Source organism: Suillus subaureus, assembly GCF_016647635.1.
Source record: "Suillus subaureus strain MN1 chromosome Unknown BJ212scaffold_1, whole genome shotgun sequence".
Classification (NCBI taxonomy): Eukaryota; Fungi; Basidiomycota; class Agaricomycetes; order Boletales; family Suillaceae; genus Suillus; species Suillus subaureus.
Window position 1 is genome coordinate 2,501,606 of NW_024538557.1, and position 15,214 is coordinate 2,516,819.

At 48.2% G+C, this 15,214-nt stretch overlaps 4 protein-coding genes across 4 annotated transcripts; 1 reads left to right on the top strand and 3 right to left on the bottom strand.

Moving 5' to 3' along the window:
* Positions 1–36: 36 nt before the first annotated feature.
* BJ212DRAFT_1313325 (RNA dependent RNA polymerase-domain-containing protein) lies at positions 37–4,615 on the bottom strand. Its single transcript, XM_041334082.1, has 12 exons — positions 4,139–4,615; positions 3,951–4,081; positions 3,798–3,894; positions 2,766–3,748; positions 2,525–2,719; positions 2,306–2,478; positions 1,835–2,244; positions 1,693–1,782; positions 1,551–1,644; positions 1,251–1,407; positions 1,160–1,197; positions 37–1,059 (listed from the first exon to the last, which is right to left on the bottom strand). Exons 1-12 carry the CDS (start codon positions 4,572–4,574, stop codon positions 270–272), a joined length of 3,594 nt encoding a protein of 1,197 aa, XP_041200440.1. The 5' UTR covers positions 4,575–4,615; the 3' UTR covers positions 37–269.
* Positions 4,616–12,334, bottom strand: BJ212DRAFT_1313328 (uncharacterized protein). Its single transcript, XM_041334083.1, has 31 exons — positions 12,312–12,334; positions 12,098–12,260; positions 11,890–12,049; positions 11,694–11,840; positions 11,086–11,645; positions 10,878–11,026; positions 10,660–10,827; positions 10,153–10,630; positions 9,961–10,104; positions 9,611–9,913; positions 9,336–9,560; positions 9,031–9,288; positions 8,809–8,976; positions 8,647–8,755; positions 8,473–8,592; positions 8,249–8,424; positions 8,000–8,199; positions 7,729–7,947; positions 7,530–7,679; positions 7,332–7,477; positions 7,134–7,282; positions 6,879–7,085; positions 6,651–6,828; positions 6,492–6,601; positions 6,276–6,443; positions 6,101–6,226; positions 5,794–6,048; positions 5,495–5,741; positions 5,415–5,442; positions 4,969–5,278; positions 4,616–4,864 (listed from the first exon to the last, which is right to left on the bottom strand). The coding sequence occupies exons 1-31, from the start codon at positions 12,317–12,319 to the stop codon at positions 4,838–4,840; spliced, it is 5,856 nt and encodes a 1,951-aa protein (XP_041200441.1). The 5' UTR covers positions 12,320–12,334; the 3' UTR covers positions 4,616–4,837.
* A 52-nt stretch (positions 12,335–12,386) lies between these two features.
* Positions 12,387–13,561, top strand: BJ212DRAFT_1572925 (uncharacterized protein). Its single transcript, XM_041342081.1, has 7 exons — positions 12,387–12,516; positions 12,579–12,664; positions 12,788–12,913; positions 12,970–13,057; positions 13,112–13,205; positions 13,258–13,349; positions 13,410–13,561. The coding sequence occupies exons 3-7, from the start codon at positions 12,789–12,791 to the stop codon at positions 13,467–13,469; spliced, it is 459 nt and encodes a 152-aa protein (XP_041200442.1). The 5' UTR covers positions 12,387–12,516; positions 12,579–12,664; position 12,788; the 3' UTR covers positions 13,470–13,561.
* BJ212DRAFT_1313344 (uncharacterized protein) lies at positions 13,562–15,211 on the bottom strand. Its single transcript, XM_041334084.1, has 5 exons — positions 14,863–15,211; positions 14,598–14,815; positions 14,321–14,541; positions 13,864–14,260; positions 13,562–13,810 (listed from the first exon to the last, which is right to left on the bottom strand). Exons 1-5 carry the CDS (start codon positions 15,083–15,085, stop codon positions 13,607–13,609), a joined length of 1,263 nt encoding a protein of 420 aa, XP_041200443.1. The 5' UTR covers positions 15,086–15,211; the 3' UTR covers positions 13,562–13,606.
* Positions 15,212–15,214: the final 3 nt, after the last annotated feature.

Consider the following 15,214-nt stretch of genomic DNA (forward strand, 5'->3'; position numbering starts at 1 on the left):
GAATATACACGACAAACGGGTTAGTGCTAGCGCAGTGAGTGTCTCATTATTAAGCCTTCTTACCGTTGATCGCTCTAGTATTTGGATCCCGGGAGCTGGACAAAAAATCAACGATGATAGCTGGTACAGTGAGTGAACAACCTTGGATGGTTTCTTGATCAGACTCGGACGCGAGCAGACGCGTCTGTGGCAAATATCATGTGACCCCCATCGGTGTCAATTTCCTTGTGCTCCTCTAAGTCTGAACCTATACATTGTACAATGATATCCTAAGCTGGTGTCGAGGGCAGCTCCTGCAACTGCTCCAGACAGTCCAGCACGATTCCCAACGCAACCAAACCAAAACTTTGCGCGCCATAACCCCCTTTTCCCTCCTCATGACTCTCTTTGTATTTCTCCTGACTCAACGCCCAAGCTGACCACCCGTTCTCTAAGCCATCCCGCACTTCGTCGAGCGACGCGTTCCTCATACTGTCCGGTAGCATTCTGCCTCGAATATCGTGAATCAGGACCGACATGCATTCTCTCATTGCATATGTCCGATCATTCTTAAATCCCTTTTGCGAGCACTTGGCAAGGATAGTTCCGACGACGATCTCCTCCTCCCGCAGACGCGCACCGGGTACTCGTGAGAGTGTGTGACAGGTTGCAACGTAGATGAGTTCGTCCATGTATGCCGAGTATATACTGTTCATTGAGACCTCGAGTTTCGAAGGTCTCTCACGACGCTCTAGCTGTCGGTTGACCAAAGGACGAAGTGTAACGGAGATAACATCACTCAGTGGCTTTTCTAGCTGCCGAGGAACATAAGTGGGTATCTCGTCGAGCTGGATGTTGCGATATAGGTGACCCAAGGCTCGGTCGGACTCGTAATAATCCGTTGGTCGGGGAGATTCTACTTCTGCTGCATGCCAATCGGGTTTATAGGGGATCAAGCTGCGTGGGATATCTTCAATATTGACCTTCCATCCGTTCTTTGGGTAGTCGACGGCTTGGCTATGAAGGGCTGCGAGCTTCAGGCATGCCTCGTTGAACGTTCCGTCCTGTGATATACATAATCTGAGTTCGAGCTCTGCACACCTTTGGTGACACTACGTACGCTAGCTTGATCTGCGGTGAACATAATAAGTAGGGGTGTTTGATCCTGTAGAATAAAAACTTGCCTGCAATAGTGATGTGCTTGTCGGACACCAGGCCCTACAGTCCACTTGAGCTATCGAACAGCTTACGCTCACCCGGAATTGACGTACCACAACATTTGAGTTGATATATTCCACAACAAAATTACACACGTCCTCAATTGTGCTGCGTCGTTCGATCGTGAAAGGCTTCCCCAAAGGGTAAGACGCTGGATCATAATGATCCGGGAGGATCAAGGGTGGATGTTGTATAATCTCATAGAGATCGCTACAAATTATGAATCTCGGGTCAGGACAGAGGTGGCACTTCTCCTTACCCGTCAAGATCGCCACCGCCTGAGCGAGTTTGGCAAACAAGTTGCGCCTATGGTTGAGGATATAGGTAGATGGAATTTTCAAACACACATGCACCTACCAGTGGACGCAAATACAACTACATTCTTTAGATGACCAAAAAGGCAGAGTTTATCGCTTGGAGGTTTTCCGATGGCATATGACTGCTGGACTAGACTCGAGTTAATTTGCGACAAGTGTGGCGCGTGCAGGTACTTACCGTCGCCTGGATGTATGACAGGACTCCTTGAGACCATACAAGGCCCATGAAGCCATATGGGCTCACTATCCCCTGGCTTGTGAACACATGCTGAGGGGGCGGGTAAACAAGTAGAGCGAGCTTTCAGGAATGAGTGGCATACCATATATCTTACCGGGAGGCAGCTTGAAGACGTTCGTGTGGCCTTTTTTCTCGTAAGCAGGGCCCTCATCCGTGACACCCATCAGCATATAGCTGTTGGGAATTGGAATGCGTGCATCATGTTTGACTGCTCGCAGCACGTGGTTTATGGCACAGGCTCGTAATTGTGCCAGAAAGGGGGTATCGATGTTCCGCTGAAGATGCGTAGGGCTCAACTCTAGGCCGAGGGTGTTAAGTCTCCGTAACGTCGATGCCAGTCGGAAAGATTGAGACAATCCGTGACATTCCAAGAGCGCCGCAAAGAGATCAACTGAGTCGTGAGCGGTGCGTGACTCCGCAACAACCTTCTGCTGCAGTTCCATGAAGGTATCTTTTGAGGCGCCCCGGTCCTCTAGAACTGTGATTAAAGGTCTGTGCAAGTCGCCTGAGCATCTACACTGTAAAACTGAAACAATAAGGAACTCGTAGATACCTGTTAAGATGAGGAGTGTTAGGTTTCACAACGGGACGAGCAATCTCTATCATAGCGTATTCTTCCCCGTGATCCTTAAACTTGTTCATACTTTCTCGTAGGCAAAGTTGGACTCCCTTGAGTTGCTTGTCAACAGCCACGACACCTTTAAAGCCAAGGAATCTGATTTGGTACTGTAGCTCTGCTTAGTACAGTACTTTCGAGCGTGAAACCACTTACAGCCGAAGGTTTCACTGCATGCGCACCACCATCTCGCCGAGCATTGCAGAGAGTTTGCCAGATTAAATCACCAAGCTCATCACTGACGGTACCGACACCGTCAGAAAACATAACACCGTTTTCGACGATATCAGGCATTTCTGACCACTGTGACCGGTGGATCTTGACCGATGGATCTGTCGCCGTAAAGGCTTGCTGAAAGGCTATTTAGAGAATATATTGACGGAAATAGCTGACTCACAGCCATCCGGGCAGCATACTTCGAGGGGGAATAAATGCATCCGCTGAAGTCTCCTAAACTACTTCTTATTGTGTGCGCGGTGACCAGTCCTTTGGTGTCGTGCTGGAAGGAGCTAACGAACCAAACAGCGTGCTCCCTCAGTGCAGAGGAAGAGTACGCTAAGAAATCGAATTGTTTGCCAGCAAGCTCAAAACCATCCTTCAGCAAGCCCCCGACACGGTGCCTGACGAAGCTCCCCCCATCTACTTCCCTATCCCAGCGATACTGGAGACGATCCTCGTCACGAAAGTCGACTCGAATGAAGTTGCCTTCATAGCCTTCGTACTCGCGAATAACGCGATTCGATTGCAATATGTTGGGCCCTTCGAGGATAAGCCGAGTCGGAGTGACTGTAACACGATGACAATAAAAGCGGCCAGCAGGCGCCCCGGGACGGACATTCCCGAGCTTCTCTTGTACTACTAACTCGAAGCACTTGTGGATTGTTTGACCTGGAGGACGAGCCGCAGCTTTTATCACGAAGTATCGCATGATGGCTGCGGCAAATGGCCGGTGGCGGCGAATCAATTCATCGATCCTCGGGCGCAAATCCTCGAGTTCCTTTGTATTTGCAACACCATTTCGGAGAAGGGCCTCGATCTGAAACGCTACAGGCCAGTCTGAGCTCAATGATCTCAGCCATCTTTGCACCAAAGCCAGTTTTTTGCTCGTGAAAAATCCCTGGCAGATGGCTTCGATGCGGACTCCAGAGACTGGAGGACGAAGCTCTGCGATTTTACAGAACTGCTGGAACTTATCCAGATCTCCTTGTTCGGAGAGGATGATGCGTATGTGGTGAGCGTACGGAGCAATTTGCGCGTGGCCTGGATGTATAGCACCAACACGTTCGCGATAATTCTTCTTATCGGAGTATGTTCCAGTAAGGGTTCTGTTGAAGTCTTCTCGTTCGATGATCGGTGGTGTGAACAAATCGAAGCATATGTCTAAACAGGTTTTACATTCAGATCTTCAAGCTATGAGCGCCATACTTACATTGATTACCAAAATCATAGCCCACAGCCATTTTGTTGATATTGGCGAAGGTAACGATCAGGCTGTATAACAGTTGTCCCCGCGCCGGATCACCGACCTAGCCAAGTATAGGATCAATACGGGATATAGCTTGTTTTTGTTTATATGCCAAACCTTCGCACGAATCAGTTTGTGTTCGTATTCGAAATTCAGCCATCCAAGCCCGTCGAGAAGATTAGATTGCCATTCCACGCTGAAGGCACGTGGATCTAACGGGCTGGCATCTTGAGGGCGATAGAAAGTACCTATGAACAATTTCATATGATCCAAAGGCGACAGAAAAAAGGTATATTATAGCATACCGATTTGTAGTAAAGCGATTCGGAAATCAGAACTTAACGCATCGATCTTTTCCTGCCGTTTCTGAGCGATATCGGGATCCACATAGGGGGCCTTTGTGAGGGTGACTAGCATATTGCTCGGGATGTACCTGGATCTAGTAGGGGTGAATTTCAGACGCTTTTTGCCGACCTTGATGGTGACACCATCTTCGCCGTCAACAAGCCGACGGAATTTCAGCCCTACGTCCTTAGAGGGCAGTTGGAGTGACCCGACGCCTTTGTTACGAACGCCTCCGCACTCGTTCTTTTCAAGCGTGACTCTAAAATTGATGAGACGCTGCTGCGCATCGGCATCCGACACAAATGGGCCAGGGCACGCATGCAGAACCTCTGCGATCTTTTTTGTGACCTCGTATTCAGTCGCTCCAAAATCTACGTTTCGAATAATGAACTCCATGAAAATGATAAGGGCATACAAGAGGGAAGAATAGATGGTCAACCGATAAGCTCAGCCACCAAAGCACTATATAAGTTTGGCTGCTAAATATAGACCTTAGTAACGCCGTTTTACCCGAGTTCAGCCGCACTCCATCATGATGCATGCTTGTTGGTGCTTTGAAAATACGCAACAAACACGCCCAGGCCTCGAAATGCAGTTCAACCTTGATACATTCGTATACCTAAATTCGATACTATCCATCGATTCTTGAGCAGCATTTGCTACTTGTACGGTATGCCTGCAAACGCCTCAGGCCCCAAAGGGATTGCATTGAGTACGCGTCCGACTTACCATTTTGTATCTGAGCAAATCATATGAGGATGTATAATGATCACAAGCAAGAATCACGCACCCGTTGGAACTCATCGTAGGCTGTGCTCCTCACATTTTCATGAGCATTGCGGATGATTCCCATCATCCATTCGGCAGCTTGACGCTCATTCAACCCAAGCGCAAACCGATCTTTGAGGCGCTTGATAGTCGGTTCGCCTTTGAAAGACGGGAAACCAGTTCCCAGCATGAGTTGGACTGTGCTGACGAGCTGATCCGCATGAGGTCGAATAGCGAGAAAAGCCTTCACCGTCAGATGTTGAAACAGTTCGTAGCCTTGAGAGTATCTGCCGCCCATTAGAACTACCATCTCGTGGGTTAACTTGAAGGAGCTAGGTTCAAACTTGACTCCCTGCGAAGTATAGTTAGAGAACTGTTCAAGGTATCATGGTGGGGACTTACTCCAGGACGTAGATAGACAACAAGAACGAAGTCAGTAAGCATATCAGCAGTCGTGAAATGAAAGACTCATCTATATCGAATAGGAATCCAAAGTCTGGGATCAAGTTCAATGCCGCTTGCCGTACTCTTAGACGGGTAAAACTTACCGATATGTACGATGTGCCCTTCGCCATCAATCATGATATTCCCATTGTGACGGTCCTTGATTTGCAAGATATAGCAAGCAACAGAGTATGCAGCCATCGACTGGATGAAATTGAGGCGAGCACACTGGAATGCAACAGTCTCTTCTCCTCCGTATTTCGAAATAAAGAAGTCGAGCAGGTCGTTTACTGTGGCTCTTCCCATCTCATCTCGAGATGTTGCATTTGGCACCACGTCAATGACACCACACTGTGATATGCATAAGCATGGTTAGTATGAATGAAAATGAAAAAGTACTCACTCCAGCGGCAGTTGCGGTAACCCTGTAAGGGAAAAGATAGAGAGTCAACCCGATGCTGGTGAAGATATTTTTGAACATCGCGATGATCTGTAAGGCCAACACATCTTGTCGGCAGTCGTCGCCAACTTTGAAGATGGCCTGTTGCCAAACGTCATACTCCTCGCGTTTCTCGAGTGCACCGTCCAAAAGAGACTCCGGGTCGGAATCAATAATGATGCGCTCCTTCCTCACTTTAAAAGTAGCCATGAACGGTGCCTTAGGTGAAATTGTATTGAGACAGACTTAGGCAAAAGAAAGATCTACACACCTTAGCGTGACTTTGGAGAGGTCGACCGGATTTCTTATCAATGTCAATAACACTACCGTCCGGGTTACTGGGAAGGTAGACACCAATATCAACAACTATCTTGGCCATCTCTTCGTCAATCTTTGCCTGTAAAGACACGTCAAATCATATCCTAGGACGATCTTCGGGGTCTCGCCTTTTTCTCAGGTTTCGACTTTTTGATGAAGGGCTTCAGTTTCCCAGAGATCGAGGTTACCTTGTTGAAGAATCCGAATTCCCGATCGTAAAAGGCACGGGCGTCACCAGACAGCGAATCCACCACCATATCAGTCATCCGATCTAGTGCGGGTTTCAAAGGATCTTCCTACTCTCATGTCAGTGGAGCACAGACGAAAATATGCATCGAACTTACGATCTCGGCAGCATCATCCTTGTAGCAATTGGCTTTCATGTTCCATATAATCTGGTGGCAAAAGAGTTGCGACACCTTTGCGGTTTCGAAGATGAACTGCGCGATATATCCTAAAGATACATTCAGAAAGTATAGCAGTAAGAGGCTGCAAATACACACCAAGGTCATCAAACCGAAGAGCCTGGACGACTTGAGGAACGAAAAAGAATGTCAAGTCAACAGGATGCTGCTTCAGGACTCGATGGGCGTATTGTAGCAAGAGCGGATCGTTGCCGTGTCGTCGTTCGAAGAAAGTAACAGCGATCACAGCAGTGACAGGCGCCCACGCGATGATGTACTGACAAAGACGTAAACTCTCGAACAACAATACCGCAGAAAAGAAATCACCTTCAGCTCTCGTCTCTGTCCACCTCGGAAGGAATCCCCAATCAAAAATCGTAGAGCCTCTGGAGTATTAACTACCTGGCTAGCGTTAGACTGAACTAGATTCTGCACCTCAGCGTAAGCTGCTGGGCTTTTGAAACGTTCGGTCAGATAGACTGCTATGGCTGGGTCTATCTCCCACACTGTTCGAACTATGCCAGGCCAAGTTGACTATTGAGATACATAAATCTCCATTCACAAAACCATCAAGCTGCTTACCTCAAGCATATTGCGCTCGAGCGAGCCATGAAGGTCACTGCCTCGTCTCGCTTCGTTGCTAGGATTAGCCCAGACCGTAAGTCTGAATATCTCATTCTCTATCAGAAGACGGAGTGGCTGGTTGATATTCTTGAGGCGGGTGGCATAAACTGCAACCAATCAGTTCAACGCGAAGAAAAGAACGTTCGCTGTACTCACGGGACGTCTTTGACGCAGACTGGTGAGGAGCAAGGCTCGAAAGAGATGTCATATTCCTGATCGAGTCACCCTGGAGATGCACAAGAAATTCGGACATGACTTTGATATCAGCGTCAACCTGCACTCGATTGGCTCCAAAAGACCACCTGGACAGCATAAGCGTTCGCACAAACACTGATATCTGGGAAATATACTAACTGCGGCCGAACGGCAAACCACGAATATGCCGTGCGATACAGACTTTCGCGCAACATACACTCACAGACAGCATCTAGATGCGAGCTCTTCAACGTCTCCAGTCCAAAAAGAAGGAACGTGTAGCGCAGCTCTCGAGCTAGCGGATGAGTACTGGACGAATTGTTAATATAGCTTCAAACAGTTAACCTGACGAACGTACCTAAACAACTTGTGCGCTTGCGCAGATCGCAAAACAAGTCTCTGGATGAGGAACATCACAGTCGAGCGACAATATCTAGCCGCTTGCAATCGACTAAATAACATCTGTAGAACTAAGGTATGCGGCATGAGCAGCCGACGAGCATGAGTGGTTGCTCGATCGATTTCGTCCTTGTCGGTTGGACTATAACTGATGGGATGGTAAAAGGGATCATCACAGCTGTGGGTTGTTAATCACTCGGGAATCCAGAATGCAAAAGAAATCGACAAACTTTGATGAGGCCGAGAACACGCCCTTCCGCTCCTTCACAGTCCCAAACCAAGACGTGAGTACTTCGCACATGATGACCACCTCCATGTTAGGGCGCTCCGCGATGACCCACATCCACGTTTCAATACCCGCAGCGACCGCAGAAGGTGTGAAAACCTCAAACGGTAGAGCTACCAGAAAATGTACCAAGGTGTAATCGCACTAGAAATCGTCAGAACGAAAGCCACAAGCATATAGAGCTTGGTCTAACCTTCTCCAACGATATAAGAATTGCTGCACAACGGAATAATAGACGCTGCAGATCTTGAACAGTTAAAGAGCTACGTTTATTCCGAATGTCGTTCATCGTATCGGCCATCTTGTCTTTGAAAGGCTGTACGCCAGTGCATTGCATCTGTGGAGCCACTTTATCCAGCGAATCTTGATCTTGCCAACGTTAAAACACTCGGCCATCTGTCAGATAGACCAACTTACTTTTACGAGCCGCAAGTCGCAAACCAGCAACCTCCCCTGAAAAATAGCATTTGTTCGCAAACTGGCTGGCAAGAGCGCGTGCACGATCAGACTTCCAGTTTGATAGGCTACACAGAGAAGCTACGATGTAAAATGATTAGAATACTTGTACGTCAGTTAAGACTGAGCACCTACAAAGTTGTCGGTGCACAGGACCAAGTGCCTTAGCAAACGTTTCGGCAACAGAAGCTCCTAACTCAGTAGCGTCCGCACCAATCAGCGGTTGCGTAGCTGTGAGATATTTCTGTACGGAGGACATGAAGGAAAAGAGCTGCATATGACAGTAGCAAAACGAACCTGAAGCGTCGACTGGAGCTTAATGGGAGCCCGGCTGAGTGCGAGTTCAAACCACGTGTTGGCATTGCGCTGTAGTTGTCCAAGGATATCGTTTCGTATTTTATAGTCATCCGTGAGCTGCAACGTGATACCAGTGCAATCAGAGTGGAATTCGTACACCGGGTTGTACTGCAATTGAGTTAAAATGCAGCTACTCGTTTAATAGAATCATGTTTCTGTTACCTCGTCCGTAAACTCGTTCTCGCATGCATGACGGAGAAGAGTAAGGCACTCAAGAATTGCATACACCAGTGGCGGGTCGCACATGAGAGAAGGAAACGACGTGATCAGGTTGAATAGGTATTTGGCAGCTACGTCCCGAGCGCGAGATATGCGATGAGTGCTGGCTACAAGCAGCTTGCGAAGTTCCTCTGATAGATGGACCGGTAGTGCCTGTTCCATAGCTTGGGAATTCATCTCTCCCATACATCCACGCATAACCTGTTGACAATTTAGCACAGCGCATCATATCCGAAAACGGACATTACCTTGTCAGCTATAGACTCCATGCATACAATAAGATAACTTTGTCGATTTAGGCTACTATTCGTAAAGTATGACACCAGGGAAGACGGGAGACCAGCAGCAGATCGCATACTCTCAACGTCCTGCATCATCAACAAGAAGATTACCTGTCCCGGGGACAAAGAGCGTATCTCGCTTGTGCGGTGTGGAATATGGCGTGTAAGGAATGACCGGTGCTTCGAGATAACCTGTCGAAAATAATTAAGTATCCTTCCTTTCCAAACAACGCAATACTGACAGAATGCGCATATTCATGCCGGATTACGGTGCTATACTCGATTTCGCTCGCTGCATCGTGAGCATTCTCGAGTACCAGAGTTGGCGTCTTCGTTGCGATTTTCGCCAGCGCAGGCATGAGCCACGTCATCGCGCCCTTCTCCTCGCCAGATGTAAAGTGAAAGAGGACGCAGAGGAACCACAAGTTTCGGAAGAGGCCCGTAAGCTCCTGCGAAGCGGCCAGGTGTGGAGAGTAATCTGGATGGGCAAGAAGCGCTTCGATCGGCAACAACAAAGATGCCAGCTGCTCGATCATCTCTTCTGTCTGAATCGAACGTTCAGCGTAATATTGCAATGTGTGAGCAAACTTACCTTGACGTGTCGGTCAGACGTAGCCACGTTCTGGATAGCAACACCTTTGTCTCCGAAGAGAGTGAGCAGCTCAACCAAGTATACGTCATACAAATCGGGTCTTTGGTCTAGTTCACGTGCAAGCCTCGTCTGGGCAGCCAACACCTGCTATCCATCAGCACGCACACCATTGACTTATAATTCTCCACATACCATATTATTAGAGAATCTCGGGTCCTCCAGGTTCGTAGCGCGATTGATTAGCGAAAACGCACGTGCAACGTCTATAAACGACTCTTCGGGAGCTACGAGCGCAAGATCCACAAGGTTATACGCGATCGCAGCCTCGAGAGTCGGCTCCAAAGTCCGTAAGCGCTGTAACAACATCGAGATCGTAAGTTTTGTGACTTCCTCCTCGCCCGCAGTATGGAACTCGAGTGCAAGGCGCGTGACAACGGAGATAGTCGTGATCCCAATGAGCCGCTTCTCTTCGTCTGAGCGACCGCGTAGCCCTGTTTCGTCGCTTTGGAAGGTCACATCATCGTTGGGAGAGGTGATCGAAGAGGCATAGAAGGGGTTGGAAAGGAGTTGGTTGGAAGAGGATGATTCTGTTATTTCTTTGGAGGTCGCAGCAATGTAATTGAGGAGAGAGTACATATTGGACATGATGGTGTCGTCACCAGGGTGACAGCTGGGAAGACTTGAGGTGTAGTGAAAAACCCGGTTAAGAAAAGACATACCTTGATGCAAAGCGCAAGGCACTTGGCAGCCGCTGTTAGAGGTGGAGGTGCACGCTTCTCGGTGTTGAATGCAAACTCGAATATTGAAAGAGGAGAAGTAACGAAGCGGCGCAAATGGATGACAAAAGACGGTGCGATCTCCGGGAAGCTGTAAAATATGAGCCAAGGAAGCGCCGCGCATTTCATAGCATGACTAACCTTTGCACAAGTACTGTAGTAGCCTTGAGCGCCGATTCCTGAACAAGATTGTCCAGGATGGGTGCACTGTCGCTTAATAGCTGCATCAGGCGAGTGTGAAGATTTTCATCTAGCTCTCGAAGCGCAACGGAGCAAACAGATGCCAGTTTCTACCCATAGATGACGAGTCAGGCAACACGCAGCCAATTGACATATGAGAAAAACGTACCAAGCTCTCAGACATGGTCTCCCATGCATAAGTATCGACGGGAGGTTCGGTGTCCATACCCTCAATCTGCTCCAGCAAATCACTAAAGCATTGCAGTGCACTTCTGATGATGTTCCTCAGAGCTTTCTTCGTCTCCTCGTCGTTCTCCAAACCCAAATCTTTCGCAGGACATTTCATGAGGTTCACCCACGCTTTGTTCGCCGCAGCGGCTTCGCGCACCTGGCCTTTGTGCACCAGAGGAGCACTCGCGAGGGCCTGTGCGAGCACAGTCCATTCCATCTCCATAACACAGCAAATAGTAAAGTACCCGCTCAGTGGGCGTCCAAGTGCGATGTATCGAGAGATGAAGGTGTGGCAGAAGGCGATGGAGGTAGCGTCGGCTTCTTGATTTATGTCGAGTAGGAGACGGTTGATTCGTTCAAGAACAGGAGTCGCGACAAGGGACTGGAGGGACTCGGAAAGAAGGTGCCATTGAGAGGCGGTCCAGGGGTAAAGAGTAGAAGTGATTGCACGGTACAATCCGTGAACAGAAGGCGTGAGGTGTGTAAGCACATCTATTGCTACTGAAATGTCAGAATGCTTGCGCGAAAGTCAAATGAAGTCCTTACAGCTGGACTCCTTGAGGTTTTCAACAACGTCGGTGACGAAAGTAATAATGGACATGACAGCTCTGTCCGCGTATTCTTGGTGTGCATTGCAGATACGCAAAAGGGCAGAAACGGTAGAGAAGACCAGCTGGTCAGGGAGGGCCCACTCTGATGAACGGTCAGGGACACCAACCACAACATACGAGAGATGACATACCGTCCCATGAGAGACATCGGTCGAAATCCACGCTTGGAACGTCGTGTAAAAGATCCGTTAGGACGGGAATGAGGGTATCAATGTGCCTTGCGATATGTTCCTCTGGAAAATTCGCGACAAGTTCGCCAAAAGCAATGTTACAATGAGCCCTGGCCTCGGACTGTGCCTTTCAAATAAGTCAACATACACACATTGAGCGGTCACGTACCATGAATGCACGAGGTTCGACCTCCCTTTCCCCAGACTCGTCATTGGGTGCCAGTTGGGCCTTGGATTGATTGACGTTACAAATGGTGAAGATATCCTCTTGTGTTTCCGTTTGGAGGGTAGCTAAGTCCGACAGAATTCGCTGTCGGATGTTCAATTCGAGGCTAAAATAGCATTGTCAGATGGAAAGGTGAAAGGGATTTCGAGTGACGCACCAGTCCATCGTTCTTCAAATTGCAATTGCAAGAACTAGCGGTGCTTATTTAACAGGATAATGAATTATTAGGTCACATGATCTTTGCCGTCTACTCGCGTCTGATCAGAAAACCATCCAAGCTGCTCACTCGCTGCCACTACTATACTAGCTATTATCATCGACTTTTCGTTCAGCCCCTAGTATCCAAATATTGGAGCGGATCGGTAAGAAGGCCTAATAATGAGACACTCGCTGCATTGGCATTAAACCGTCTGTCGTGATACAGGCACATGCATAGGTCGTGACTATTTTCGCACCAAGCCTGCATATCGCGTTCATTATTAGTGAAAGGATAAACTCTATAACTCGCGGGTATGCCTTGAGGTACCATTGAAGCTCTTGAATCTTTGACCGCTTGGTCGCAGGTAGACAAACAGCATTTGGTTGGTCGTCATTTCTGCGTGCCATGATAGTCTGCTGAACTTTGCCAAGAAGGATGCCAACTTTGCCAAGTAACAAGAAGGGTAACAGTCCTCATTCGTTGGAAGCTAGGGTGAGAACCACGTTCGCGACTGCTCGGACAGAAAGCGCCAAACTCGTCGAGGAAGTTGATGCTCATATGTAAGTTGCTCGGCATTCTTCTGTATGATGGACAATACCCCCTCTGCGTTCGAAAGCAATTCGGTACAGACCACCCTGGCCCGTATAAAAGAGCAGCACGAAACAAATCGTTCCGACTTGTCAGCGCGACTCCAGGCCGATGAAGTAAGTTTCAGAGAGAACGGCAGAAGCGTTCTCTTCCATTGACTGGTTTCCAAGGAGAAGATTCATGCGTTGTGTGCAGCGTACTCTTCGTTGCTCGATGACGTCGCTCACCAGCGCATACAAAGTGTAGATACGATGAAGGCCATAGGTGAGTCTTAGTATATTCACAGCGCATATACCCAGGATGATCTTGGGCACAGCCCATGCGTCAGACGTGGAAATGCGTAAATCACGGAAGAGGCTGATGGAGAAAGCAAAGACACGCCTCGATGATGCACGAGAAAAACACAAGGTCTGAGACTGATGTATTCTCTCAAACAGCAACGGAGCTTAACGCGCCACCCACCCGCAGCTCGCCATGGATGCTTCCGAGCTCGTAAAACATTACAAAGCACTTGTCTTTGCGCTGTGAACATGTTTATCCAACACTTTTCGCTTACATTTTCAGTTTATGTTCCCTCTCTGTAATTCGCACATGTTTGTATCATCACCTTGTATCAATGTCAATGAATCAAGTTATCTGATCTTGGTCCTATTTCTATAACCAGGTTACTGGGCTCCATGATTTACTGAGTTTAAGACATCAATGACTAGATTAAATCTCACCAATTCACTGGCGGAACGTTGAAGACGATCGTGCGTGGGGGGTGGTTGTAATATCTCGGGCCGGAGATTCAGATATTCAGACATGAACACACGTAGTATCATGTTCCACCGGCGCATAGTTAATACGTCAAGCGCCGATGCATCGTCCTAGAAAATGTGAGGTCAACGGCAATGACGGGCGCATGAAAATGATAACGAACGCCAAGAGTGTGCCAGACACGCGGGAATGGATATGCGATGACGTGAAGAATGTTGACACCTTTTTGTTGAAAGGGTACATGATCATCTCCGATGTACCCGTAATTATATTGATTCCCAGAACCCGTTCGAGGCAAGAAGAAACTGCGGAAGTTTGTAGATGTTTCAGCTTCATCAAGAGCACCAGCATCCTTGAGCCGAGTTTCTGCAGAAACCATGGCATCAAATAACCAAGCTGTGTCGATAAAATAGGATCGTATTGTTGGGTTTGGGGCGCCGAGAAGGTCGAGGAGGATGATGTGCTCTATGGTCGATAACTCCGTCAAACTTGCATGCCCAAGCAACCGTCGTTTAGAATTAGGTGCTATATAAGTTGTTGACCATTTGCTTGCGAGATGTCTAAACGGAAGTATGCCATTGGTTTAGTTCTGATATGCTATCCTCGAGAGAATGGCTGACCTAGCCCCATAAACAGAGTCTGTGTCAGTCCAATCTTTGAAGGCCTCCTCGCCGTCAAAGAACACAAGTTGGAGGGTTGTGTCTGCCACATCTTCATCTTCGTCCTCATCACCATATCCGTCCTCAAGACGTTGTTTACGTTGGTCAAGAAGGGGGTTCAAAGTCTCTGCTAGGTCGAGCATCATTGCGCATGGTGCTGCGGAATCTGTCGCACCTACAAACTGAGGGGCTTAGTATACAATTGCCCGAGTGGATAATTGAAAACCCTGCTAAACACCTGATTATATGGGAAGTTGGGGAAGAATTTGCTGTCATAGTGCGCAGACAATATGACACGGCGCGAGGCAGTTGGATCTTTCGTGGCAATGATGTTGGTGAACGAACGGGGGCCATACGGAGTGTTGTCAGTAAAGGTGTCCTCTTCAATGTACCAATCCAAAAGCTTCAAGGTGGACACGATATATTCACGAACGAGGGTTATGTTGTCACTACCCACTGTTACACTTGTCTCAGTTAACTTAGAAAGTAGAATAGACACATACCAGCGCGCGGTATGAGGATGTTCGAAAGATGAGAAGCGGGATTGTTGGTGTCTACATTTACGACTGGGTCCGTTGCGGTCGCAAGAGCCAAAATTTGTTCGGAGGTCAACTGGATGAAGTCACGTTGCCCAAGCGTTGAGCCTTGTATCGTTAGTGTGCACCATGATACAAATGATAGAAGCAGGCTCAGAAATGAAGACTGGCAGTGTGGCCGAAGTTTCATTGACTGGAAAATGCGAGAGCCTAATGGCGAACGGTTGGACAGGAGACTGATTGCCAGCAAGACGAACCCAGGGCCAATGTCGACTGGGATAGATCGGCGTGGGCCGTGGAATACGAACAAACCGCTTTG

Coding starts and splice junctions, on each gene's coding strand:
- BJ212DRAFT_1313344 (XM_041334084.1), bottom strand. CDS start 15,085: ATGAAACTTCGGCCACACTGCCAGTCTTCATTTCTGAGCCTGCTTCTA. Junction 14,816..14,862: donor CATCCTCATACCGCGCGCTG/GTATGTGTCTAT, acceptor CAAGTGTAACAG/TGGGTAGTGACAACATAACC. Junction 13,811..13,863: donor GTGTCTGGCACACTCTTGGC/GTTCGTTATCAT, acceptor CACATTTTCTAG/GACGATGCATCGGCGCTTGA.
- BJ212DRAFT_1313328 (XM_041334083.1), bottom strand. Junction 6,444..6,491: donor AGGATGATGCTGCCGAGATC/GTAAGTTCGATG, acceptor ACATGAGAGTAG/GAAGATCCTTTGAAACCCGC. Junction 5,279..5,414: donor TTCCTATTCGATATAGATGA/GTCTTTCATTTC, acceptor GTTTGAACCTAG/CTCCTTCAAGTTAACCCACG.
- BJ212DRAFT_1313325 (XM_041334082.1), bottom strand. CDS start 4,574: ATGGAGTTCATTATTCGAAACGTAGATTTTGGAGCGACTGAATACGAG. Junction 2,479..2,524: donor ATGCAGTGAAACCTTCGGCT/GTAAGTGGTTTC, acceptor GCAGAGCTACAG/TACCAAATCAGATTCCTTGG. Junction 1,783..1,834: donor GCCTCCCGGTAAGATATATG/GTATGCCACTCA, acceptor CCGCCCCCTCAG/CATGTGTTCACAAGCCAGGG.
- BJ212DRAFT_1572925 (XM_041342081.1), top strand. CDS start 12,789: ATGCCAACTTTGCCAAGTAACAAGAAGGGTAACAGTCCTCATTCGTTG. Junction 12,914..12,969: donor GAGGAAGTTGATGCTCATAT/GTAAGTTGCTCG, acceptor TGCGTTCGAAAG/CAATTCGGTACAGACCACCC. Junction 13,350..13,409: donor ATGCACGAGAAAAACACAAG/GTCTGAGACTGA, acceptor ACCCACCCGCAG/CTCGCCATGGATGCTTCCGA.